This window comes from Saimiri boliviensis, chromosome 1 (assembly GCF_048565385.1).
Source record: "Saimiri boliviensis isolate mSaiBol1 chromosome 1, mSaiBol1.pri, whole genome shotgun sequence".
NCBI classification, from domain to species: Eukaryota; Metazoa; Chordata; class Mammalia; order Primates; family Cebidae; genus Saimiri; species Saimiri boliviensis.
The window spans coordinates 129,243,062-129,268,770 of NC_133449.1; the positions used below are offsets into that span (position 1 = coordinate 129,243,062).

The 25,709-nt window shown below is 41.0% G+C and overlaps 1 protein-coding gene across 5 annotated transcripts in view; it reads right to left on the reverse strand.

Annotated features, from left to right (window-relative positions):
• Positions 1-25,709, reverse strand: part of AFF3 (ALF transcription elongation factor 3) — a 613,873-nt gene that overhangs the window by 111,273 nt on the left and 476,891 nt on the right. For all 5 annotated transcript variants that reach the window (XM_010352080.3, XM_074404166.1, XM_074404177.1 and 2 more), the window contains one exon: positions 15,605-15,656. In XM_010352080.3, coding sequence (XP_010350382.3) covers positions 15,605-15,656 — 52 coding nt within the window. The remainder of the gene's footprint in view (positions 1-15,604; positions 15,657-25,709) is intronic.

The following is a 25,709-nucleotide window of genomic DNA, read 5'->3' on the forward strand; positions in this document are numbered from 1 at the left end:
CACCCTTTCTGTTAAGTGTCGAACTCTTTTGTAAAAATTCTCAACTTCTCTCCATGTACTTCTAGTCAATAACATGGGGTAGCCCTGGATTCCAGTCATTTATGGGGAGTATGTCGTCCGCTTCATGACAATTTTAGTTTGGCTCCCTAAGTTCCTTACAAGAATGCTGAAGGCAGAGATCCTAGCTCATTTTCCCTCTACCTAAAAGAGCTCTCTCTCAATCCATAATACTTATAAGATGTGAACAGGCAACCTCAGGGGATGACAAATACTACTATTTGCCACTATCACCCATCTAAGAGGTTTGTGGAAATACATTTTTAAAATACTTTTATTAGTATTTTTATAAAGTATTTTTAAAAATACTTTTATTTAAATTTATTTAGATACTTGAACAAACTTTCCTCTTTGAAAAATGTTTGACTATCTTCTGCTTCCCCGCATTGCTTAGGTTTGTTTATGTCTACTAGAAATTTGATAGACAATAACAAACATTTATTGAGCACCTAGTATATCCTGAGAAAAATGCTGATTAGGGTCGACCATACCAGATGAAGTTTGCATAGATAACATTATCTCATAAGGTGGATCCTGTTATCAACACAGAGATCTGGGGCTCTAATTTGGCAAGTTGAATCTAAGAGCACTGAGACAGGCATACTCATTTTGTTGAGCATTTCTAGGACATTTCAGTCCCTAGAGATACACCCATGTGTGACATCCACCTTGTAGTTCTCCCTGTTCCAAAGCACATGGCTCTTCTAGTCCCTGGAGGCTTTTGCCATCACAAATGAAAATGTAGGCAAGAAGAGAAAGGTGTGAGAACAATGTGAGTGGGTACCACAGGGACTGTCCCTGTCCAGGCTAAGGCTCTTTGGAGGGCGCAGAAGATACATGGTACCCTGCAGGGCAGGAGATCCTGAACATCATGAAAGCAACATTATGTGTGAGAGGGTCCCTGAAGGATGCCTGGAGGAGGACCGTGGGGCACATGGCTGGTGTGGGGGTGGTAAGAGGTCCCTCTGAAGCGGAGGATGATGGCAAGAAGACCATGACCACGCCTGAGGTTATCAGTGTTCGCCATGATGTGGGACGGGTGATATCTAGCCCTAAGCCAAATTCTGGGGGACAACTCACAGTTTAAGAGATGTGGCATCACTGCCCTACAGTGAGTAGCAGTCAGACACTAACTCCATAAAGGGCCAGGCTTAGGGTGGCTAGATATCTGCTCCTTGAGGACAGGAAATGGGTACCAGTTATATGACTGAACAACCCTTGGTCAAAGGCACAGTAATAGCGCAGAGTGCATGCACCCATGCTTGACAATTGCCAGCGGACGACTAGGCTATAACGGCGAACCTCTTGGAGGATGACGAATCAGCCTTCAATGCGTTCATTCTTCTGACAACCTATTTTAAAAGCTTTTGTGTCACCAGATGAGGCCACCAAACTGGAAACTGGGCTTCATTCTTTGACACGGATTCTAAAGCTTATTCAAGCTTCTGTTAGTACAATTACAGATCAAGCATTCCATTTCTTTTCCTAAAGGAATGTCTGCTTTTAAATAGGCATAAACCTTCCGTTGTCCACTTCCTCTTTTAGGGCAAAAGAGCTGACAAATTGTTGCCGAACTATTATTTTGTAAAAAATTAAAATGGTACTGTCTGCGGTTCTCCTTGTAAGCGATTTATTTTTTTTCTTGTGACATTTTTTCAGCAAAAATTTCTCTCAAGGTACTAGATTAGGGACTATTAAACTATACATGATTCCCACTGGACAGGTGGTAAAGTTACTAATCTTTCTCCTTTCTGTTCTAAACATAACTATTTCGTCCTCCTAAAGAATGTATTCACAAAACTCCACTGCCATTAATTATGAGCTAGGTTCTATTTGTTACCTCCATTCTCAAAACTTCTAGTTTGCTTTGGGAAAGAGAAAATAGTCATACAAACAACAATCTGTGACATCTAGCTAAAAGCCTTCAGATTTCAAACTTCATCCTTATTGCACACATATGACACATAACAGGTGGGGGGTGTAAATTGTTCTACACGCACTAAGCAGTATATGTCCAGTGCAGAAAAAATAGCACATATACCAAGTAAAAAACAAACACAAACAAACTCAACAAACCAAAACAAAAACCAGCTCCATCTCACTACTGTGGTGATTCTACCATTAGCAGTTTGCTGTGAATGTATCCCTATTTTACATGTAACCCAAATAAATTAGGGCTGTTTCAGGGCCAGTCCAAAAATGGTGTTGCATCAGAAAGAAACACAGATACACTACAGAAGTCTGGATAAAGAACGTAAATATCAATGTCTCTTGACAAAAGAAGGCCAAGGAAGAAATGGACTGTGTAATACATCATAAAACTTCCTCTGAATCTTCTGTACTCTCTGCCTTTATTTATTTATTTGTTTATTTATTTATTTAGAGATGGACTCTCCTTGCTGTTACCCATGCTGGAGTGCAGTGGTGCGATCTCAGCTCACTGCAACCTCTACCTCCCAGGTTCAAGCAATTCTTCTGCCTCAGCCTCCTCAGTAGCTGGGCTTACAGGCACTCGCCACTACTCCTGGCGAATTTTTGTATTTTTTGTAGTGGTGGGGTTTCGCCTTGTCAGCCAGACTGGTCTCGAACTCCTAACCTCAAGTGATCCACCCACCTCGGCCTCCCAAAGTGCTGGGATTACAGGCATAAGCCACTGCGCCCAGCCCGCTCTATACCTTTTTTAAGTTCTACACTCTGTGGCAGCTGTCCCATCTCCTCTCCTTTTCGGAGAGGAGGCAGAAGTCTCCTTCCCCTTCTCCTCATCCTCTCCCCTAAAACTCCAGAGCACCATTTTCACCTCTTCCTCCTCTTCCCACCTTCTAGAGCTCTTCTTCCATAGACAGCTCCCTGCCTTTTCTTATTAAATCAATTTTCCTGACTTCTTCCTGTACTCCTTTTCTTCTCTTACCTAAATAAGCATTGCCAAAAAAGTTTCAGCAATGCAAGTAAAGAACACTGCTGAAGAGAGGAGAAAGGAGCTGAGGAGGAAGGGAGGAGGAGGATGTTTAAATGTCTGCTTTCATAATTTTATTTTATTTTAGAGATGGAATTTTGCTCTTGTCACACAGGCTGGGGTGCAATGGCATGATCTTGGCTAACTGTGACTGCCTCCCAGGTTCAAGCAATTCTTCTGCCTCAGCCTCCTGAATAGCTGGGATTACAGGTGCCCGCCACTATACCCGGCTAACTTTTGTAACTGTTTTTTTAGTAGAGAAGGGGTTTCACCATGTTGACTGGGCTTGCTTTCATAATTTTATACTAATGTTTATTATATATTCATGTAAAATATTTTATATTAACCTACCTTAATATTTTTGTCCAGAGAATTTAAGATACTGAAACAGAGGTCCAGGAAGATTAGCTTGCCCATGGTCTCAGAGCCAGTAAGTAAAGGAACCAGGTCAGTGAGGGCTCCACAAAGCAGCCCTATTCTGCCTTGGCCTCATTGTGGACTCCTGTGGCTGGAGGTTGAAAGCAACAGGGATTAGATGAATTCTGAATTGTGGCGGTCTCAGTGAGAAGAGGACTGCTCGAACACTGGGTGGATGCTAACAGGCACTGGGGAAACCTTTATCTGGGGATGTCACCGAAGGGGAACAATAGGAGTCACCTCTTAGACAAGTGTTGGCAAAAGAGATGGGAGGACTTCAGATTTCTGAGACGAATTTCTCTTTCTCAAGAGAGTTATATCTTTATTGTTGATCTCAACACTTGTCGAAATCTGGTGAAGAACTCTTTTTACCTGCAGGGCTCAGCATGACAGAACTATGTAAAGGAAGTACCTGTCTGGGTTAGGTCTGGGTAGGAGCAAACATCACTGAAGATTCGCCTGGCACGGCGGGCAAACCTACTCATGCAGTTGGAAAACCCATGCTCAGCTGCCTGTTCTCAGAATCAGGTGGCTGAAACATGGTTTCTGGGACTGAGTTTTGGCAAGGCAATTGTGCCTTCTGGACGTGTGCACACACATACATGTGCCTGTTTATCTAGCTACAATTTCAAAGTGACAGCAGACAAACAAGAGTAGCCATCAGACCCAGTGCTGGCTGAGCTGCGAGGAGATACAGTGTAGGTAGTATATACCTTTAAATTCCTGGTTCTTAGGAATGGAAGCTGAAATGTGGAGTGCAGATGTTGATGCTGGTCAAAGTGAGGAGGTGATTTACCTTCTGGATAGCTGCTTTGGCTTCCAGATCTTACTAGAATGGGCAGGTCTTTTCTAGATGTCTGTGACACACAATTTTAGGGCAAAAAATAGAAAGTAAATCACTAGTAATAAGTGCTAAGCTCTAAAAGTGCCAGTTGACTTGTCCTTCCAGATAGTTCCAGCCTTGGTTGGGATTTCATGCAGAAGAGATGACTGGACTATGGGGTGATCATATGTACACTGTTGAAGCTTTGCACCAAGGTGATACTGACATCACTCCTCATCACAGCCTAGAGTATTTAGGTTCTGCTTGGGCAATGGATCAAGTGTCCTAGCACAAAAAGACCTGTGTGTGCAGAAACTGCTGTTTTGTGATCCAGTCCCTCCACCAGATGAAAGCACTAAGTACTGTACGCTCCATCATGATTCTGTGGCCTGCTCGTCTGGACTTTGGTCATTCGCATGTTCCTGCAACTCATCTCACAGGGCAATTTCAATGCAGGCCAGACCCTGAGCAAGGCCAAGATGGTGATGCCCATTAATGGCTTTCATCTTTGGCTCAGCAGGTGGATACTGGGATTAGTCATTTTCTATTTTGTTGAGTTTGCCCAGTGCATTTTGGACCTTTAAAAAGTCCTTATGCTATCTCAGTATGATGCTTTGGTAGAGTTCTGTCCACTTTCCACTGTCCTTGGCAGGTGGTTGAGTATTATGAAAGCAGCTAGGGCCTAAATTGTGAAATACAAATGTTACTTTGTTTTTGCAGGAAGACCAGATGAAAATAACACAGAATGTTTTGGTAATTTTGTTAAAAATGCAACCTTGAAGAACTTAAATTTGTTAAAAACGCAAGCTTGAAGAACTTAAATCTAAGTCTGGCTTCACGTTTCATTTAAACCTTTTTTTCTCAGGCAAAATAGCAATATTCGAAGGTAAAAATAGGTTTGTAATGATTAGGAAAGATTCTTGTAACTGCACTTTGCAAACCAATTATACAAGAGAAAGCTGAACTAATTCTAAGTGTGTTATTATTGTTATTAGGATTTTCACCTCTCAAGTGAACAGTGCTTTATGATTTATATGTGAAAGTGCTTTCACATGTAATGTATAATAATCACATGCTCTTCTTTGAAATGCCTTGAACTTTAAGAAGAAATCCAGGTTGAAAGAAGAGGTACCTAGAGAAATAATGTGAATCAGATCTCTCCAGAGAATGAGCTCTCTCTACTGGAATCCTTGTGTGCAGGGTTTTCTAGTTTGCAGATGACCAAGTCTGGGGCCTAACTTTCTAGCCACTATCTGGGCTGCTTCTTAAAGACGGTCTTGTTTCAGTGAACACAACCTATTGGCTGCAGATCTGGTGGGCATGGAACTGGAAAGTGCCAAGGGGCCTTGAATGATCACACATGATTTTTCTCCATGTGGAAACAACAGGCTAAGAGAATCTCCTGAGAAAAGCTGGGCTTATGAGATAACCAGCCCTACCTGGAGAAGCTTTGGAGAAACAAAAACAAAAACTAAACTTCTCAATTGTATATCTGGACCAAACACCTGAGTAACTGTAGGTAAATCCTGTATGATATGACATTGTCCATGCCTGGATATGAGGGATAGTGTTATTCTCTAAGGAATAACATCTCTCGTATGGTTTCGCTTCCTAAAAAGCTACTGAAGGAAAAACCATTGAAGTCATGGGACAAAGGGCTATTCCTCTGAGTTCAATAGGAACGTCCCCTGGAGAGAGAATTCCACTTTCTCTGCCAACCAGCAACCCTGCTGGCAGCTGTGTTTGAGAAAAGCATGCCTATCAACTAACGATGCCTAGCCCCTCTCCTGGCTCCTGAATGGAGTGTCTGTGTTGGTGGTATTGATATCCACCATTAACAAAAACTTGGCTTACTTTCAAAAATGTAGATCCTTTTAGGAATTCTTCAATATAACAAAGGCAATGGTTTCCCATTTTTGTGTTAATTGTATGTTTGCCCAAATTCGATGGATCATGTTTTGATTTTTATATAATTTTCTAATTATCCAGACTTCCATTCAGGGTCCTCAGGCTGAAATTAGGCATATCCCATGGCCCAAGAGGGTGGGACACAACTAAATCTACATAAATATCCATTGAGTCTCCAGAGGAGATTCAATGAGAAAATAGTTCAGGAAACTGGGTTGCGAGCCTTTGTGATCAGTGATATTTAAGTTGGCTGACCATTTTAAATTTGGAAATTATAGTCCATAAACATGAAAAAAAGGCAATTGCATTTCTGTGTATTTCTACCCATGCTTGTGCTTTTTGCAACTGTTTATAAAGAGTGGCATGATAAAATACTTTTGTGTTTGCTTCTGGTGACAGTAAAACTTTATTTATAAAATATGATTACTGGCCTGGTATGGTCACTCCAGCCTTATCTCAGCACTTTGGGAGACCAAGGTGGGCAGATCACGAGGTCAAGAGATTAAGAACATCCTGGCCAACACGGTGAAATCCCGTCTCTACTAAAAATACAAAAATTAGCTCAGCATGGTGGCGCGCGCCTGTAATCCCAGCTACTCAGGAGGCTGAGGCAAGAAAATTGCTTGAGCCTGGGAGGCGGAGGTTACAGTGAGCCGACATCGCACCACTGCACTCTGGCCTGGTGACAGAGGGAAACTCTGTCCCAAAAAAACAAAAACAAAAACAATTACTTAACTAAAAGCTTTAGGATGGTTAAACAAACAAACCAACCTTTCTGCTAAATATCTGAGTTTCACTGATTATGATTGGAGGTTCAAATATATGATTACTTCATATATGGATGTGAAAAAGGTCTGATAGGCAGTTTTGTTTTCAATTAGAGTTATTGTTCTATTTCCATATTAATAAGAAACCAATTAGTTATTATGAACAGACTGGGTATTTAGCTCATGTACAACATAAAATGCAAGGCGAAAAAGACAAACAAACATACAGTACTCTTTTCTTCTATGATGCTATGAGGTTTACTATATGTAATATATACTCTTTGTATGGTCCATTAGGGCAAGGCATTTCCTGGCATTGAAAATTTACTTAAAATATCTGTGATTATCATAATGAATACTACTAATGTGTAATTCACCGAGACCAACAAGCCAGCATCTTACATGATGTTTGGGATTTAGTAGGTATTTGAGACTATGCTGAGTTTTTTTTTGTAAAAACTGTCTAGCTCTTGTTTGCCTACAAATAACATTGACAATACAGTTCATTTCTAATGTAGGAGAAACTTGATTTTGGAGCCTTGCCCCTCAAACCTGGTCCTGATTACTGCTTCACCTCCTGTTTATATAATTCTACACAATTTTGGCAGGATTCAAGAGCACATACCAGGGTGTTGGCTTTTATGCATCTCCTGGGATGTGAATGTCATGCTCACTGGATGAACTCTGGCCACAAATCCCAGACAAGCACAATGACTCTATTTATTCAGACTTGGCTGCCTGAATGCAGATTGACTCTGTGGGTAATAAATTTTCACAGGCCAAGAACTTCAGGATCAACCAAGCTGATCCTGAGAAGAAAAATGTACCTAAGGAAGTAGAGCTGGGCTGCAAAAAACCTCCTATGTTTTTATTCCACGTCTGTGTATCATTCAGCTAATTCATCTAGTCACTGATTGACATGTACTGTTAATGCCTTCATTCTTTTTAAAAGCTCTGCTTTGTATTATGCAATTGTCATATTAAAAAGAAACAAGGGAAAAAATGAAGAGCTTCCATCACAATTGGCAATCTGCTTTTAATAGTACACCCTAAACTGATGTGAGTCATCCAGTGATCTCCATGGTAAAGAACACAGAATTGAGATGGGAATGTTTCTTGTGCTAGTCCATAAGAAACCAAAAGAAACAAACAGTTGCAATGTTGCATTCAGAGCAACCTAACCTACAATCTTGATAACTTGATGCAGTGAGGCTTTAGATTCCTTCTAAGAGACACGATTATTACTCTCTACATTATAAATGAGAAAATAATTGGCTCTTTAATTTGCAGATTTATGTTAATATCTAGATATCTATTAAATTAATTGCATGCTCTCCAAATATTGATTGGGGGTTAAAAGGTAACTTTTCATTGTGCAAGAAGTAAATTAACGCCAATGGGGAAATTTCCCTCTACAGATTAGATCCAATGATTGTTGCCTGTAAAATTAAAATAGTCAGTTAAAGTGGATAAACTGTGCTCATTTAAAGAGAAAAATGTGGCTACATAGTTAAAATGAAAAGACTGCCCAATATGTTTGGATAACGTAATTACTGGAAGCTGCAGGCGTGTACACAGCCATTCAATTTAGATCCCTGGTTCCTTCCTTTCCCTAAGCTATGCATTTGTCATCTCTGAAACACCTGTCTGCAGTTGACACTATCACGGCTGTTCCTTGCTGAAAGTCTTAATCATGTGTCCCTCTCCTCATGCCTTAGCTATAGTAATGCCACCTACATATTTGCTGGTGTCCAACCTCCCAAGCTTACCTTGACTTGTGAGGCTGAGCTCATCTTTTTGCCAATGGGAAGACATGCTGTATAATTCATCACTCCCTTCTTACTCTATTATTATTATTATTGTTATTTTGGTACTTAGTGTCTTCAGAAATATTTTGTCTTAAGTATTCTAGTTCCTTTACATTATTTCATGGAAATATTGGCCTTTAGAATTGTTAAAACCAGTAGTTACAGAAAGGAGATCAAACAAACTACTCCAGGTGTCACGTATCTTTCATTTACCCAGATAAGCAAGAAAACTGATTCTCAAATCTTTTGTGCTATTTCCAGTTGGAACCTCATCCAGTATGAAGACCATAGGTGCAACCATAAAATTATGCTTCCATTTCATTTATATCTGTAAACTTTCTAAGGAAATCCAGTCACAATTCCAGCACTAGAGGCTACAGCCAAAACTGGTTTATCCTTGAAAGGGAAAGCTGTGGAGAAATCCAGTCTCTTTGTTTTGAAGGCTTCTGTTTGAGATAACTTATGAAAAATTGTGACTTCAATACGGCTTGATGTAAGCATGTTTAAGAAGTGGCTATAGACATTTCCATGGAGATGGAATAAATGCTTTTCTTCTCAAATAGGTTATTTGTGTATTGATCTATAGCCAATTTAAAATCTCGGGTTTTATATTTTTGTCATCTCTGTCAATACTTTCGATGTTTGGATAGAACTAATTTGAAAAATCATAGTGCTCAGGAAAAGAAACAAAGGCAGAGCAAAGGTCATCTTTTCATCTTTGATACTGTACAATGGACAGTGGGAAACTCTCTCAATTGAAGGCATCACTTTGCATTTATTCATGCATTCATTCAACAAATATTTAGCAGTTCTGTTGTGCCAGACACAGTCCCTGCCCTCAGGGAAATTCCAGTTTAGCTGGTATAGACAGATGTTAGAAAAAGTAGACATAACGTATAACTAAAATTATGATGAAATTTAGGTAAAAAGATGAAGGATACTGTGAGAAGGACTAACTGGGACTTGATTAGGTAAGAGGAGGTTTCCCTGAGGAAATGAAAGTTATGCTGCACCTCCAACATGAGCAGATGTTAGTAAGGCAAAAATGAGGGAGTAGTGGCCTATGAAGGCCTGGAGGCATCTGAGCTTAGCTTTGTGGAGGAGCTGAGAGAAGGGCTAGGTTGCTAGAGGGCTGCAAGTGAGCTCCATATGAAGAGGAGATGCGGACAAACCAGATGGTATAGGGTGGTGTCGGCCATGCTGAGGGCTCCGAATTTGATCCCAGGTGGGATGGGAAACCTAGTTAAGATTTTAGACCAAGGAATTAGTTGACATGATTTTTAAAAGATCACTGCGGGGAGGCTGTAGTACAGAGGGCAGAGAACAAAAATATGATAATTTATACCAGACTGGTTTAGACTAGCTGGGATGGAAAGAGGTAGACGGACCAATATTTAATTTTGGAGGCTGAGTTTATAAGACTTAGAGATGGAGGGAATATCTGAGTGAGCATAGGGAACCAGCAAGGATGAGTCCGAAGTTTCTAGGCTTGAACAGCTGGACATCTGGCAGTGCTAGTTTTGGAAATGGGAACAATAGCAAGAGGAACATATCTGTGTGTCTGGTAGAGCAGTGGCAAAGGCCAGAAGCCCAGTTGGGCACAGACTGAATTTGAAATGTTTGTGAAACATCCAAGTGGAAAAGTCAAGTAGATTTGTGGTTCAGAAAAGAGTTCTGAGCTGAGAATATAACTTTAGAAATTGTCGGTATATAAAAATTGAAGGTCATAGGTAGGAATGGATGATATCACCCAGAGAGCAGACATGGAGAAGAAAAGTCAGGAATAAACACGGAAAGACTCCAACATTGGGCAGAAAATCAGAGTCAGCAAAAGAGCCTGAGAAGAGAAGCAGGAGGGGCAGGACCCAAACCAGGAGAGTGTGCTGTTAGACTCCTACAGAGAACAGTGTTCAATGCTGTAGGTCTTCTGGTAAGACATGGGGCTGAAAAGAGCCCAGTACAATTGGCTCTGTGTAGGTCATGCGGACCCAACGAGGAGCATTTCTGGTAAAGAGATGGTGGCATAATGAGATCAAAAGAACAAGTCTCTAACTGGCTCTGACGAAATGGATGAACTTTGGATAGGAGCGGGGCAGTGTCCTCTTGCAACAGGAGGGCAGAGAGAGGATGAGTGAAGATGGAAGCAGTGGTGTTAATGTGGTATTGAGAAGATTAGGTTTCTCTGCTAGAAGCCAGTCAGTCATGGTATGAGGCAGGAAAATAAAGATAAATAAGGTACACACTGAGATTCAGGTTGTTTACTCATGAAGCTGGGAAGATAAAAAACTACATTTGTATTATATACTATTATAAATTCTGTAACAAGGTAATTATAGAATATTAAGGGAGAAAACTTGCAAAATGACAGCACCCGTGAACTGTTACAAGTTCTGTATACACCTAGAATAGCTATTATAGTGTAATACCTGGAATAGCCACTAAAAAAGCTATACAAAGAGATTTACATGATAATGTTACAGATAAATCAAAATAGAATTAAAAAGGTTTAAGAAATACATAGAAAGGCAGGACAAAGAAATTAAAAACAGGATGAAACAAAGAAATGAAGTGGTAGACTTATGCTTTAATAAATCAATAATTACATTAAATGTAAATGGTCTAAATGCATCAATTAAAAGACAGAAATTGGCAAAGTGAATACAAATATAACCGCTATTAAGATATGCTGTATATAAGAAACTCATTTCAAACATAACAATATTGTAAGCTAAAAGTTAAAGAATGAAAAAAGTTACGTTATGCAAGCATTAATCGAAAGAAATTAGGAGCAGTGATATTGATATCAGAAAAAATAGATCTCAGAGCAAAGAAAATGACCAGAGACAGAGTGGAACATTACATGATGACAGAAGGGTCAATCCAACAAAATATAGCAATCCTAAATGTACATATACTAACTAACAGAGCTGCAAAATATGTGAAAACAATCTGACGGAACAGAAGAAATAAACAAATCCACAATGATAGCCAGAGACTTCAACAACTCTCTCTCAACACTAGAGTGATTAGACAGAAAGTCCAGAAAAGATACAAAAGAACATCTAACAAGATAAATATAATTGATATTAACAGAACACTCCACCCAACAACAACAGAATACACATTCTTTTAAGTGCCTATAAAACATATACCAATACAAACAGTATCTTGGTTCATAAAAAATACTCAACATATGTATAATAATTGAAATCATACTGAATATGTTCTCTGACCATAAAGGAATCAAACTAGAAACCAATAAAAGTTAAGATTAAAGGAGATCTCTAAGTACTTAGAAATTAAATAACACACTTCTAAATAATCCATGAGTCAAAGAAGTCTCATTGAACTGAATGATGATGAAATACCACACATCAAAATTTGTGGGATAAAGTTTATAGCAGTGCTGAGAGTCAAATGTATAGCACTAAATACTTATTACATCATAAAAAAGAACAAATCTCAAATCGATAATCTAATCTCCCTCAAGAAACTAGGAAAAGAGCAAAAATGTACCCAAAGCAAGCAAGAGGAGGGAAACAAAGATAAGAAATCAGTGAAACTGGAACAGAAAAACCAAATAGATAATACTAATGAAACAACACGCTAGTTCTTTCAAAAGATAAATACAGTTAATAAACCTCTAACAAGACTGATAAAGAAAAAGAAAGAAGACAAATGATGAGTATTAGCAATAAAACAGGGGCTGACACCACAGATCCTGTAGTCATCAAAAGGGTAATAAGGGAATACTACAAACAACCCTATAGGCATAAACATGACAACTTAAGTGACAGAGACAGACTTATTACTGAAGAACACAGTACCACAACATAACCAGTATGAAACAGATAATCGAATAGCCCTATGACTATCAGATAATCTGAGAAGCTCTATAACTATTAAGAAAATAGATTTATCTTTTCGCCGAGATGGAGTCTTGCTCTGTCACCCAGGCTGGAGTATAGTAGCTCGATCATGTTTCACTGCAACCTCTGCCTCTTGGGTTCAAGCAATTTTCCCATCTCAGCCTCCTGAGTAGCTGGGATTACAGGCTTGCACCACCACGCACAGATAATTTTTGTATTTTTAGTAGAGATGGGGTTTCACCATGTTGGTCAGGCTGGTTTCGAACTCCTAACCTTGTGATCTGCCCTCCTCAGCCTCCCAAAGTGTTGGGATTACAGGTGTGAGCCTCCACGTCTGGCCAGGAAATATAATTTTTAAGTTTAAAAATCTCCAGGCCCATATGGTTTCACTGGAGATTCTGCTAGAACCTGGGAGGCGGAGGTTGCAGTGAGCCAAGATTGTGACACTGCACTCCAGCCTGAATGACAAGAGCAAACCTCTGTCTCAAAATGTGTGTGTGTGTGTGTGTGTGTGTGTGTGTGTGTGTGTGTGTGTGCGTGCATTCCAATTTTACAAACAGAGACCCTGAAGCAGAGAGCAGTTCAGAGGCTATGCCAAGGTTGTAAAACCACTAAGTAGTGGAGTGGGGATCTGAACCCCTGGAGTGGGGCTGCTGTGCTCTTAACCACTAAACTAGACTGTCTCTTAATCTTTAAGAGCACAAAGGCAATGAGGAGAAAAGGAAGCCTCAGACGGGAATGTTCAAAAGCACAGAGTCTGAGGTGATCTGAGGAAGGGCAGGCAGGTATAGCAATCTGAAGCTCTTATAGACACCTTTTTATTACAGTGGCACATGGGCTGGTTGAACCAATATTGGCAAAGACAGCCAGATATAATGTCAGAAAAGGTTAAGGATTTTCGTACACTGTACTCCGTTTATCGAGGCAAGGGATTCTTAAAAGATTTTGGGTTTAAGGTACAAACTCTGATTCCATTTAGAGAAATCATTTATGTTAAATGTTCAATTATCTCAGAATGCCGGGAATGAGTGTGTGTGAGTGTTGTGTGTGTGGGTGCACAGGCTACGCTTTCTCAGGGATAAAGCATAGTTTGGTCTTGAAGAGAGAAAAATACCATATCACTAGTCTTGTTTAAAAGTATGGGAATTACAATTTTGTCATTAGACCAGGTTATAATTACAGGCCAAAGCAGGACAACTTAATGCAATCACTGTTGAAGCAATAACTTAAACTATCATATGCAAAACCACGGTCTGGAGTCTCAATTAGGAAAAAGGGATTACTGTATAATATTCATTCTGTCAGTTCCTTTTATTGTAAAAATAGGAAGGTATACTCATATAGGAATTAAATGCAAGAATAAGGGATCTGACCTGTACATTCGTGACACAATATTATCCATAAGTACAGAATGCAAGGGAGTAGCTTAAAAAGCCAAATGAGTCAACTAAAAGCTCTTACTGTCTTAGAGAACATGTATAGTACATCATTAATAATGCTTATTAAAATTGAGTTTTCATTGGAAACACTCCTGGAAATAGCTCAGAAAATTATTTCCAAATTTACAAATGTTTGCAGATTGAAACAGTCTGTGAACCCTTTTTCTAATAAAAAGCATACATAATTTACATGTTTGATATGACTTAATCCATAATCTATGTATCCAAGTCACTTAATGAGAAAAAACACAAAGGGATGAAATCATTTGCTTATCATCACATAGATGAGAAGCCAAAATTAGGAGTGAAGCCATTCTACATTTCTGCTACGATTGCTGTTTTGCAGATATCTGGCTGCCCTGGTAGGTACTTCTGGAAACAAACCAAAGGTCTCTAAAAAACTCAAAGCCCAAGTGGCCTTCTTTGCCCAGTTAATCTTCTTGCACTGGGTATTCTCTGCTTGCCAATCTGGTTTCCAGACTCCTCAAGCTCTTTTCCCGTCTTGGTGCCTCAGTTTCTCTCATGAGATGAGCAACCCCTTTTGTGACCTCATAGCCATGCTCTGCTCAGATACCCTTTCTCGAAATTCTCCTTTGACTTTTCTTTAACCTCTGCTTATTTTCTATGTACCTTATTTGTATTTGCAAGTCTGGACAGCAAATCATCTGCATAGCATCTCATGATACCTCTCTGTTAAGTTCACTATTCCGAAATCAATAGCATAGCATTAGTATTTTGTGTTGCATACAAAAATGACTTGTTAAAAAAAACTCTCTGAATTGTCTTTCTACCCATCACATGTATCTAAACTTGACAAAACACAACATACAGGATGAGAAAAATAAAACAGAAGTATAGAAAAATCTGTCTTTAGTGTTTTAAAACTTGCTTTGAAATACAAACATTTCTTGAAATGCAGAAGTGAATGTGATGAATGTTAAGTGGATATTTTTTCACCTTAACTGACTGATCAGAAGAGTATTTATAACCCTAACTGATGTCTTCAGCTGATAAATCAACACCAGGGGAGAATATTTCAAGCACATTTATCATTGAAGACAAACAGCCTATACGGAGCATGATTATTTTTTATTCATCATTTTGGCTCACCTCTACATTTGCTCCTTCTCAATGTTAATAATATCTATATTAAGACTTCTCAATATTTAATGTTACAGATTGCTTGTTGCATGCTGATGAGGTTAAGGTCATATATCTGATCTCCAGAATGCCAATTAGCTTCACATACACACAAATAAATAAAAAAGATAAAAAAAGGGAGGGGGGGCTCTGTCTATTTCTGAGGGAAGCCTGATCTTAGCTTCCTTGTAATACCCATTGCTGGTCTCAACATCATAAAAATTACAGAATTCAAGGTGTAAGGGAAATTATGGGCAGCTATTTTAACATACTGGCCCAACTGTATGGAAGCTCACACTAAGCAGAGGAAAGACCAGCAGCCTGGAGTGCCACCATTCAGTTCAGTTAACACTCAGCACAGTCCATCAGGTCACTGTTGTCAGTGTTACCTCCAAATGATGGTGACATAAAAGAGAATCTTACCTGTTCATTCTCCTCTTCATCGCTGCTTAGCTTAAGGTCATCTTCCAGCATTCTGAAAGAAGGAACAAAGGGGTGCAGATAGTCAGTAAATTCAGAATAATTCAGCACAAAAAAAGTCACCTTTATTAGAGCAACATTTCAGGAATAAGTGTATTTGATTTCCTAATTTTTTTCTTTCCTTCTTACGCACTTTTCCTCTGCTGCACTTAGGAAACAGCAGACAGTCCCTTCATAAAAATTAACCCTCACAGCAGTCATCAGCTAAGACGGGCAGCTTTCAGAGGATGCTGTGTTAGCAGGGAAATCATACTTAACAATAATGTATTGTATATTTCAAAATTGCTACAAGAGAAGAATTGGAATGCTCCCAACAAGAAAAAAAGATACATATTTGAGGTGATGAATATCCTAGTTACCCTGATTTGAACATTACACATTAAATACCTGTACGAAAATATCACATGTACTCCAAAAATTGCAATAAAAAAGAAGATGCTTTTTTTCCCCCCAAAAATACATAGGGGCTTTTCCTTGGGCAGTTTGCATTCCACAGTTACTTGTTTAGTGTCTTCCATGCTCCCAGTGCTGGGCTGTATCCCCACGCCTGCCCTGGGGGCTTACATGGTAAAGAGAGGTGAGAACAAGAGCCATAAAACCATAAACTCAGGCCATCATTCAAAGAGCTGGAAAAGACGTTGTCTCCCAAATCATACCGAGTGGGGAAAACAAAGCAGGAGAGCGCTTTCTGAAAAGCCTGTGAAGGTGATTCCCCAGCCCGCTCAGGTCCCCCCATTCACCCTCAGGAGACAGTGGGGAAGCATGTTAAAAGTGAAAAAAAGAAACACAACTTCAGACTGCTATTTGTGATGATAGTACTGTATTCTTTTCAGCATGCTGAATTGTTTCTTTATAGAATAGTAGTTTTCAGATTAATTCATTTCAAAAGAAATCTTACTCAGAAGTGCACTGTATAAAAGCGTGCTCTCCGCTCAGAGCCGCTCGGCCAGGAAGCAGGGCAGAGCCTGCTTCTGAGGGACCCTGGGGCTCCATACATCAGTGTGAAGGCTGCCAAGCCCTTGTGCTCAAAGGCCTCATTGAAGAGCTTCCAAAGGCTGTCCCCTAAAATGTACCCAATGTCTTTTAAAAGCCGGTTATAGTCCTGTCACTGATATATGCTCTGAACATTGGTAGAAGTCATTTCAGTCACTTTTGGGGTGAACTGGGGGGTAAAGAACTGGTAGCATAAGGCAAGGCCCCAGCTCTGCCCCACCTGTCTATGCATTTGGGGCAAGTCACTTCACGCACGCTGCCCCCATTTCCCTACTTGTGAAGTGACGAGTTGTAGAGGGCAATCCTAAGGTCAAATCCTGCTTTAGATTGTGAGCCTACAAAATGAATATGCTCCCCAGTTTCGTCAAGTAGAAAAATGCTTTTATTTGTTCTAGAGAACACAACGAAGAAACTTCTAAGTAGTTTTGGGGTACCATTTAAGCCATTACCATCAGGGCATCAAATCTCTTCCTCACAGGCTCCTCTCCCAGTGCCGAGAGGTGTCATTCTTGTATTATTTAAACCACAAGTGAACAAATGAACATGTCAGCAGAGGCTGCAGAGCGGCACCCCCGATTCCTCTGCACGTCCAGCATACCATTCATTTCTTTCACCTCCAGACATATACGCTCTGCTTCAAAGAGAAGAGACCGCTCCGTGATTTATTAGCGCATTGTTCGGGAGCAGCCTAGGGAAGGGGACTGTGTTTCCTTTGTCCTTGAGTTCTCAGTGACCAGCACAGTGCACTGTGAAGGGAGCACAATATCAGTTTGCTGGCTGGGCTGAGGCGCCTTGCCTAAGACCATTTTCCTACCCAAAGGCACAGATAACTTACTAATGAAAAAGACCGGAGAAGGGGAGGTGTCCTTGCCTCCACTCCCGTACCCCACTGCAGTGTGGTTTAATCTCCAGGACTGCTCAGCAAGCACTGGGTCTTTTAACGGTGGGTGGTCCTGCTGGTGGGGGTGGAAAGCGTGAAGAGAACTCACAATCATGGTTAACAACCCCTCTGCTGTCAGAGGGAAGTCGTGTGGCTGGGAAATTTAACCTTTAAATGGACAATAGTGTGCCTGGATTGGAAGGCCACCGTCTCCCAGAGCAGGAGAGCCCAACACGCCCCGAAGTGAGAGAGCTTAGGCTGGCAGCAAACGAGCCATGCAACTCACTTACCACCTAAGGCTGGCATGGATGAAAGTCACTGCAACAGTCTAAACGCTGTGTGAGGCTGTCTTTCAAGGTAGAGAATGCAGCGTATTTTTGTTTATTTCAAACATGTGCTAAATGTGTCCATACATAAACACGTGTCTGTTTGAATCTCAGAGTCCCTTGTACCACAGTCCCGTGCGAGGTGCACCTCTGGGGCTATTTGTGCTTCTGTAATGAGAGTCATCTATCTCATCGTCATTTCCAGAAGAAAAGCAGTAGGCGATCAACCTTGCTTTGTGAATAGTCATCACTCTATCACTGACTTTACCTCTCTTATATTAAATAAATGAATTTATTGTGTTTCTGGCTAGGTTCTAAAAACAACAAATCACATGTAAAAATACTCTGCCTTCAAGAGAGACTTCAAGGGAAGTTCAAATCTAATTAAACTTCAGAATATCTCAAAATATGAGAAAGTGGCCATGGAAACACGAAATCACACCCTTATACAACGTTCCCAGAGCAGTCCTGGGTAGTGCTATTCCCAAAACGTGAAGTCACAGACTGAGGACAGACAGCCATGGCCATGCCGCAGCCCAACCCCGAGAGGCACACAGGCACACCCGAGGTCCTTGAGCAGGAGCTTTCTGCTTTATTCTGATGGTCATGAGCAGGCCCTCGGCTCAACTCCCTATACATGGCGCTTGTTCTTGTCGGTGACCACTGCATCTTCAAGTCCAGTTTAACATTCACAAACAACTCCATGTTTAAAACATATCTGGGTGGACTCTTAAGAGGGCCCAAGGAAGGGCTGAAGTTCATAGCTGAACAATGAAACATGGTTAGGAGAAGAGAAAACGTGTGACACCCATAGGATCATAGAACTGTCTATACTTGGTATGTGGCCAGCAGATGGCAGGCATGGCCACCGTCACCAAACACACGAACGGCACTATGGGGGTCATGTGCCAGACCCATTCCCAAACCCTGGGGAACATTTTTATCATTTGTCTATTTCCAAAAGGAAACAGATTGGCATAGGTATATGAAACAATAAACAAATGGACAAAGTGTTCAACCAAGAGTATAAGGAGATGCAAATTAAGTGCTGGATAGGCGACTGGGCAGGTGTGGAGATCTCCCACTGCGTTCTTTTTTTTTTTTAAAGGGAAGGCAAAGACCCTGCTGCTCTAAGGGGTCCCCTGAGGGCTGCGTCCGGGACTGGCCATCTGTATGGAAGCACAGGGCCTGTGCGTCCACAGCACCCTGGCTACACCCCTACTCTTGGTTCCTCCAGGCCCGACCTCAGTTGAAAGGGCCCCCACCCAGGGCCACCCCTTTCAGGGTTCCCTTAGCCCCTCCCCTTCATAGCCCTTCAGATCCCTCCCAGGGGATGGAGCCCTCAACTCATAGCAGCAGCTCTCACTGTTGAAGGGATGTCTGACCGTGCCAGACCACCTAAGTGCTTTCTAGATGTTACTTCGTTAATCCCTGCAGCAACTCCTCTAAGTTGGGGAATGGGCGCTATAGGGGCTGCAGACTGTGGTGGTCACAGAAGGGACGCCAGGATCCTACTGCCCAGGACGAATGCTAGCTCTGCCTTTCATCTAGCCCAGGGCCCTGGGACCTGCCTCAGAGCGCTTCCCGGAGAACTTATTCCTCAATCCTTGGATAGTGCTAAGCGTGGGACCTGCTACCAAAGAACCCCCAGTCAGTGCTCATTTTTACCAATATTCCTTTTTCCTTAGGAGGGAAGCAGGCCTCAGAGCATTTAAGAAATTCATGTGGATAAAGAAGTCAAGAGACTTTGAGATGTCTTTGTAATGATGCCTAATGCTCTACTTTCAGGCCATATTGAAAGAAAGGGTGATGTTCCCGAGAGATGGTGGAGGGGAGTATATTTTGGCCTTCAGCTGCTCTCCGCTGGTCTGAATGGTTTATGTGCCCATCAGTCCCACTGCACCCGGAGGTCTGCCCTGGGATCCAGTCGCCATGAGGCCAGGAGTCCCTCCAAGTGGGGGTTGCGGGGGGTGCTGCCAGATGACAATGGGGAAGTTGAAATAAAATAGATACTAAAACTGAACTTTTCAGCTGGGTACAGTAGCTCACTCCTGTAATCGCAGCACTTTGGGAGGCCGAGGCTGGCAGATCACTTGAACCCAAGAGTTTGAGATCAGCCTGGGCAATATGGCAAACTTCTGTCTCTATAAAAAATATAAAAATTAGACAGCCATGGTGGTGTGCACCTAGCTATTAGGGAGGCTGAGGTGGGAAGATTGTTGTGGTGACTTTCAAAAGCCCTGGAGGTCAAGGCTGCAGTGAGCTGAGATTGTGTCACTACACTCCAGCCTGAGCATGAGACCCTGTCTCAAAAAAAAAAAAAAATTGAACTTTTTGAATTGAGACCAGAGAGCAGAGGTGCAGTCTGAGGTGTGGACACACCTGGGCTTCATGGCCTTAACACCTGAAGAGTTATCAAACTACTGTCAGGGATACTCCAAGTTAGCACCTCATGGTAACTTCAGAGTCTGAACCAGGTACGGGAGAATTGTGACACTTTAAGGACACAAGCAAGATTTAAAAAAAAATATGTTATTAAGTGATTGAGATTCCACCTATTTTTACTTGGGATCTTGTTCTTAAAATGATTGTTGGGCATGTTTTAATACCCTTCCTGACACACGCAGACAAGGAGTCTAAGGGTTTTGAGCCCCCACCTACACTGGCTCACACTTTTATGCAGGGAGAGAGGGTCTTGCAGGAGCTCTGTAGAGGAAAGAAAGCAATGGGACTTTGATTCAGAACTCTAAAGAGGGAGCCAAAGATAAACAAGCCCATCTGCAGTTTGCCGCCTCCTACCCTGGAGGACCTTTTTCTTTCTGAAAGGGAAAAATGAATAGAAACAGGCCTCATCACCGCCAGCGGAATCAGCATCCAAACTCTCAATTGTTGTTTTGTTTTAGAGACAAGGTCTTGCTCTTATCTAGGCTGGAGTGCAGTGGTGCAATCACAGCTCCTGCAGCCTTGAACTCCTAGGCTCAAGCAATCCTCTCACCTCAGCTTCCCAAGTATTTGAAACTACAGACACTGGCTACCATGCCTGGCCAAACCCCAAGTTGTTGACTCATTCAGTTACTTCTGTGTCCACTGTGTGGCAGGCACCTATCCACAGAAGGTGTACTGTCTCCCAGGGGTGGTTCCCCTCACACGTGACATTCACATCAGCATGGTCATTTGATCTATTTTTAAATGCCTTAAAATTGTGAAGCTCTGGCGTATACAACTTTTGCAGAACCCAACTGTGTCATTTGAATGTAAACTCAGTACTTTTCAGAAAAGGGAGTAATTCAATACAACCTTTGCAATTTTAACATTTGATTACCATAATTTCCCTGTGTGTATTATTTTCTTAATTGATAAAGTGATAAATTTATGTTGTAGCTGGTGCCTGTATTTCTGAGGCCTAAAATTTCTTGGAAAGTGGAAATAGCAGCCTACCCTTAACAGATGGCCACTGCTACCAAAGCTCATCTATAGCTTCCACAGGTATTGCAAACGGGCACATCAACTACCTTCAAATGTAATGGCAGCCATTTCACAGAGTAGTGGTTTTTAATTAATAGGATTTTCCCTGAATTACTTGTCATTTGGGGCCCTTAACAGATCGGAATCCTTTTAGTCCTTTAAAGTTCATTTCATTTTGCTTTGTTAGTGTGTGTGTGTGTGTCTGTGTGTGTTAAATCTGAGTTTTAATTGGGCTGTTTGATTTTCAGATTTGTTTCTATAGCTGGTGCTGCTACTATCTTCACCTACGTGAGATTTAAAGTCAAAGACAAATGTTTATGAATCTCCATTAAACATATTCATATATGCAAATATCTGTTCTAACTATTAGCATTGCCTGAGCGCCTATTCATTATGCAAGTGCACCTCTCTTCAGGTATTCCCCAAGCCATCATCTCCACTGCTTGGAACACGGGAGGGAAAGTTCTACAACTCATTTCATTCTTTCTGAAGGCTACTGCTCTGTCAGGGTCAGTGCTACCATCTGTCTGTGGATATTTTCATTAACAATTAACCACCTTCTTCTCAGCATTTGTTCGGAAGAACTTAGCTCATGCCATCCCAGTTAACTGGGAACAGGGCAGGCTAGCATGGGCTCACTCTGGGGGTTGGCAATTTAGTGCATCCAAGGCACAGATGAAGTCACTTCGTCTGAAGGTGAATAGAGAAATCAAGAATAAGATGAAGGGGTGCCGTACTTGACCTAAGTGTTTCCAACTCTGATGTGTTCAAACCCAGGGATTTCTATTTCTTTTGAAGCAATTTGGTTCATAGCAAGGTGGTATTTGCTCACACATATCTCCTTCCTGTACTCCCTCCCTCCCAGGACCTGTTGTGATTGCCAGTGAAATCATCAGTGATCCTGTAACTCTCCATGCTGAACCTGGGGGGAAGTTGCACTGTCTCTCTTATGTTTATGATCTTATTTTTAGTTAGGGACAGCAACTTCTGAGGATCCTTTTCCCCAATGACATGCTGAGTTCACTCGCCACCTTCTCTGCAGATCCATCTTCCCCGGGGAATAGCATCTCATTTTCTACCCTAGAAGATCCTCACAAAAGCCAATCTCATTTGGGAAACCTGCCAAATCCTGGTGAGATACCGGATGATGTGTTTCTTCAAAATCTCAATCAGTCAACTGCCTTTCCCAATAATATGCATATCTATATTAATAGGAAATAACTATCAATAAAAGGAAAATGGAAAGCAACAGTCATAAGAAGAAACAGTGGCATAGAGTCTGGGGTGGTGATAAGTTTTGAAATGACAGTGTAGAGGCTAGCCAGCATTAGCGTCTGAATGCTGTCCCTAACCAGCTCTGTGGACTTAGGCAAATTATCCACTTCCTGTAGACATTGTTTCCGCATCTCTAAAGTGAGAGTTGGATAAAACAACCTCTATATTCTCTTGGTGGTCTGAATTCCATGATTTTGTGCCTTTGCCAGTGGGTGGAATGTCCCGGAAGACTGCTGGAGAATGAGAAAGGGAGTTTGAGTCTATCTGTCAACTAAAGTAAAACAAATAGGTTGGTATCTGAGTAAATGGCACCAAGATCCAACAGGAGCCAGGAGTCCTGGGTGAAGTTCTCCATTTCCTTATAGTTCAAGTTAAACATTCCAAAGGGTTTTTCTAAGAATTCAATAGAAAATGGATGTGGGATGTAGCAGTGCTTTCAGACAGCGGAGTGCTGTGTAAACACAGAATGTCTGAACACTTTATGAAGATATTCCCCATGTAATATGGTGTGTGGGATAAAACCTCCCCCTCAGGCTCTAGTCCTATAAACACGTAATACTGAAGTGGCATCCCTGAAACCAAGAATAAAGGCAACAGCCAGACTGTACCCAAGTTCTCCTGCAAAGGGTATGCCAACTACTGAACTGGGGGATGGTGCCAGCTCCCCACCTGGGATTGAGACACAAGAAGTGTTTGTACCTCTGTTGTAAACTCACCAGTCAGCTCTAGTGTTCTTTAGACTCTTCCCTATTATGGTGAAATGTGACCCCCCAATTCACACCTAACAGCTTTTTGGTAGTTAAAAAAGAACTATATGATAGAATAAGGTTCTGGTGACCTACTACATAGTATAGTGACTATAGTTAATAATAATGTATATTTCCAAGTAGCTAAAAGAACGGATTTTAAATGTTCTCGCTACATTTAAATAATAAATATTTGAAGTGACAGATATGTTAATTAGCATGATTTGATGGTTCCACAATTTATATATGTATGAAAACATCACACTCCACAAATATCTAGCTACTATTTGTCAATTAAAAAGAAAACTTTTAAAAAGAAAAAAAAAACCAACCTAAGAGGATCTTTCTATAAATACAATCAGATGACATATAAGTTGATCATCTCCATAGATGTATAGAAAGCATTAGACAAAATCCAACATTTTTTTTAAATTAAAACACTCAACAAAGTAGGTATGGAAGAAATATACCTTAACATGGTAAGGCCACATCACAGTTGATAAGCCCATAGCTAATATCAGACTCAACAGTCAAAGATGGAAAACTTTTCCTCTAACATCAGGAATGAGAAAAGGACACCCACTCTTATAATATTTAACATGGGACTGGATGTCCCAGCTAGAGCAATTAGGCAAGAGAAAAAAATAAAAGGCATCCAAATTGAAAAGGAGATAAAACTGTCTCTGCAGATGACATAATCCTGTATATAGAAAATTATAGGGATGCCACCAAAAAAAAAAACGTGTTAGAACTAATAAATGAATTCAGATGACATATAAGAAGATGGTGAGCAGAACAATAAAGTAATTTGCAGTGTCTCAGATGAGCTTTCACCAAGTTCTCTAGGCTCTGTTCCACATATCACCAGAAGTCTGTGTCCTCTCAAAAATTCTACATGACCCTTTAATTCTTTCAAAAGGAACAGCTTGTTCCCAAACTCCACCATGAAGACACATTTAGAAAAGCATGAAGTCACAAAATGCTCTTCAAGGTAACTGAAACAATACATGGAATAGCTTGGAAAAAAAAAAATAAAGTCACCTGGTATCAAGGTAGAGACAGCATTGCTGCGGAGTGCACGGCCTTCACCAACCAGATACAGAAAATACCAAAATACTGCTCTCCATATTTTGACAAGAGAGAATCTATAAATGAGGATTTCCCAATTAAAGTTCTGAAAACAGTCCACATTTTTCTTTTCAAATCATTTAGTAGTCTGAATGTACTAAGTTCCTCATCTCATCAGTCCTCGGTGGAAGTAAAGACTTTGCAAGCGCTGTGGGAAAATGTTTACAAAGGAAGGTGTTCTTAGAGCATGAATTGCTCTTATTTCTAGCTGTGGGTAAGTAGAAAGCTCCTTGGGAGCTTTAGGAGTAAAAGGCCAGTGATTCTCAAGCTTGAGCCTGCATTAGAAGACTAGTTAAAAGCCCAATTGCTGGTCTCATCCCCAAGGGTTTCTGATTTAGTAGGTTTCTGATTAGCATGATTTGATGGTTCCACAATTTATGTGTGTATGAAAACATCACATTCCACAAATATCTAGATACTATTTGTCAATTAAAAATAAAACTTTTAAGGCCGGGCGCGGTGGCTCACGCCTGTCTGTAATCCCAGCACTTTGGGAGGCCGAGGCGGGTGGATCACGAGGTCAAGAGATTGAGACCATCCTGGTCAACATGGTGAAACCCCGTCTCTACTAAAAATACAAAAATTAGCTGGGCATGGTGGCGCACGCCTGTAGTCCCAGCTACTCAGGAGGCTGAGGCAGGAGAATTGCCTGAATCCAGGAGGCGGAGGTTGCAGTGAGCCGAGATCGTGCCATTGCACTCCAGCCTGGGTAACAAGAGCAAAACCCCGTCTCAAAAAATAAAGAAAAAAAAAAAACTTTTAAAAAGAAAAAAAACCAACCTAAGAGGATCTTTCTATAAATATAATCAGATAACATATAAGTTGATCATCTCCATAGATGTATAGAAAGCATTTGACAAAATCCAACATTTTTTAAAATTAAAACACTCAAGCTTGAGCCCATTTTCACACTATTGATAAAGATATACCCAGACTGGATAATTTACAAAGAAAAAGAGGTTTAATGGACTTACAGTTCCACATGGCTGGGGAGGCCTCACAATCATGATAGTAGATGAAAGGCATGTCTTATGTGGCAGCACGCAAAGAGAGAACGAGAACGAAGCCAAAAAGGAAACCCCTTACAAACCATCAGATCTCATGAGACTTATTCACTACCTTGAGAACAGTATGGGGGAAACCACCCCATGATTAAGTTATCTCCCGCCGGGTCCCTCCCACAACACCTGGGAATTATGGGAGCTACAACTGAAGATGAGATTTGGGTGGGGACA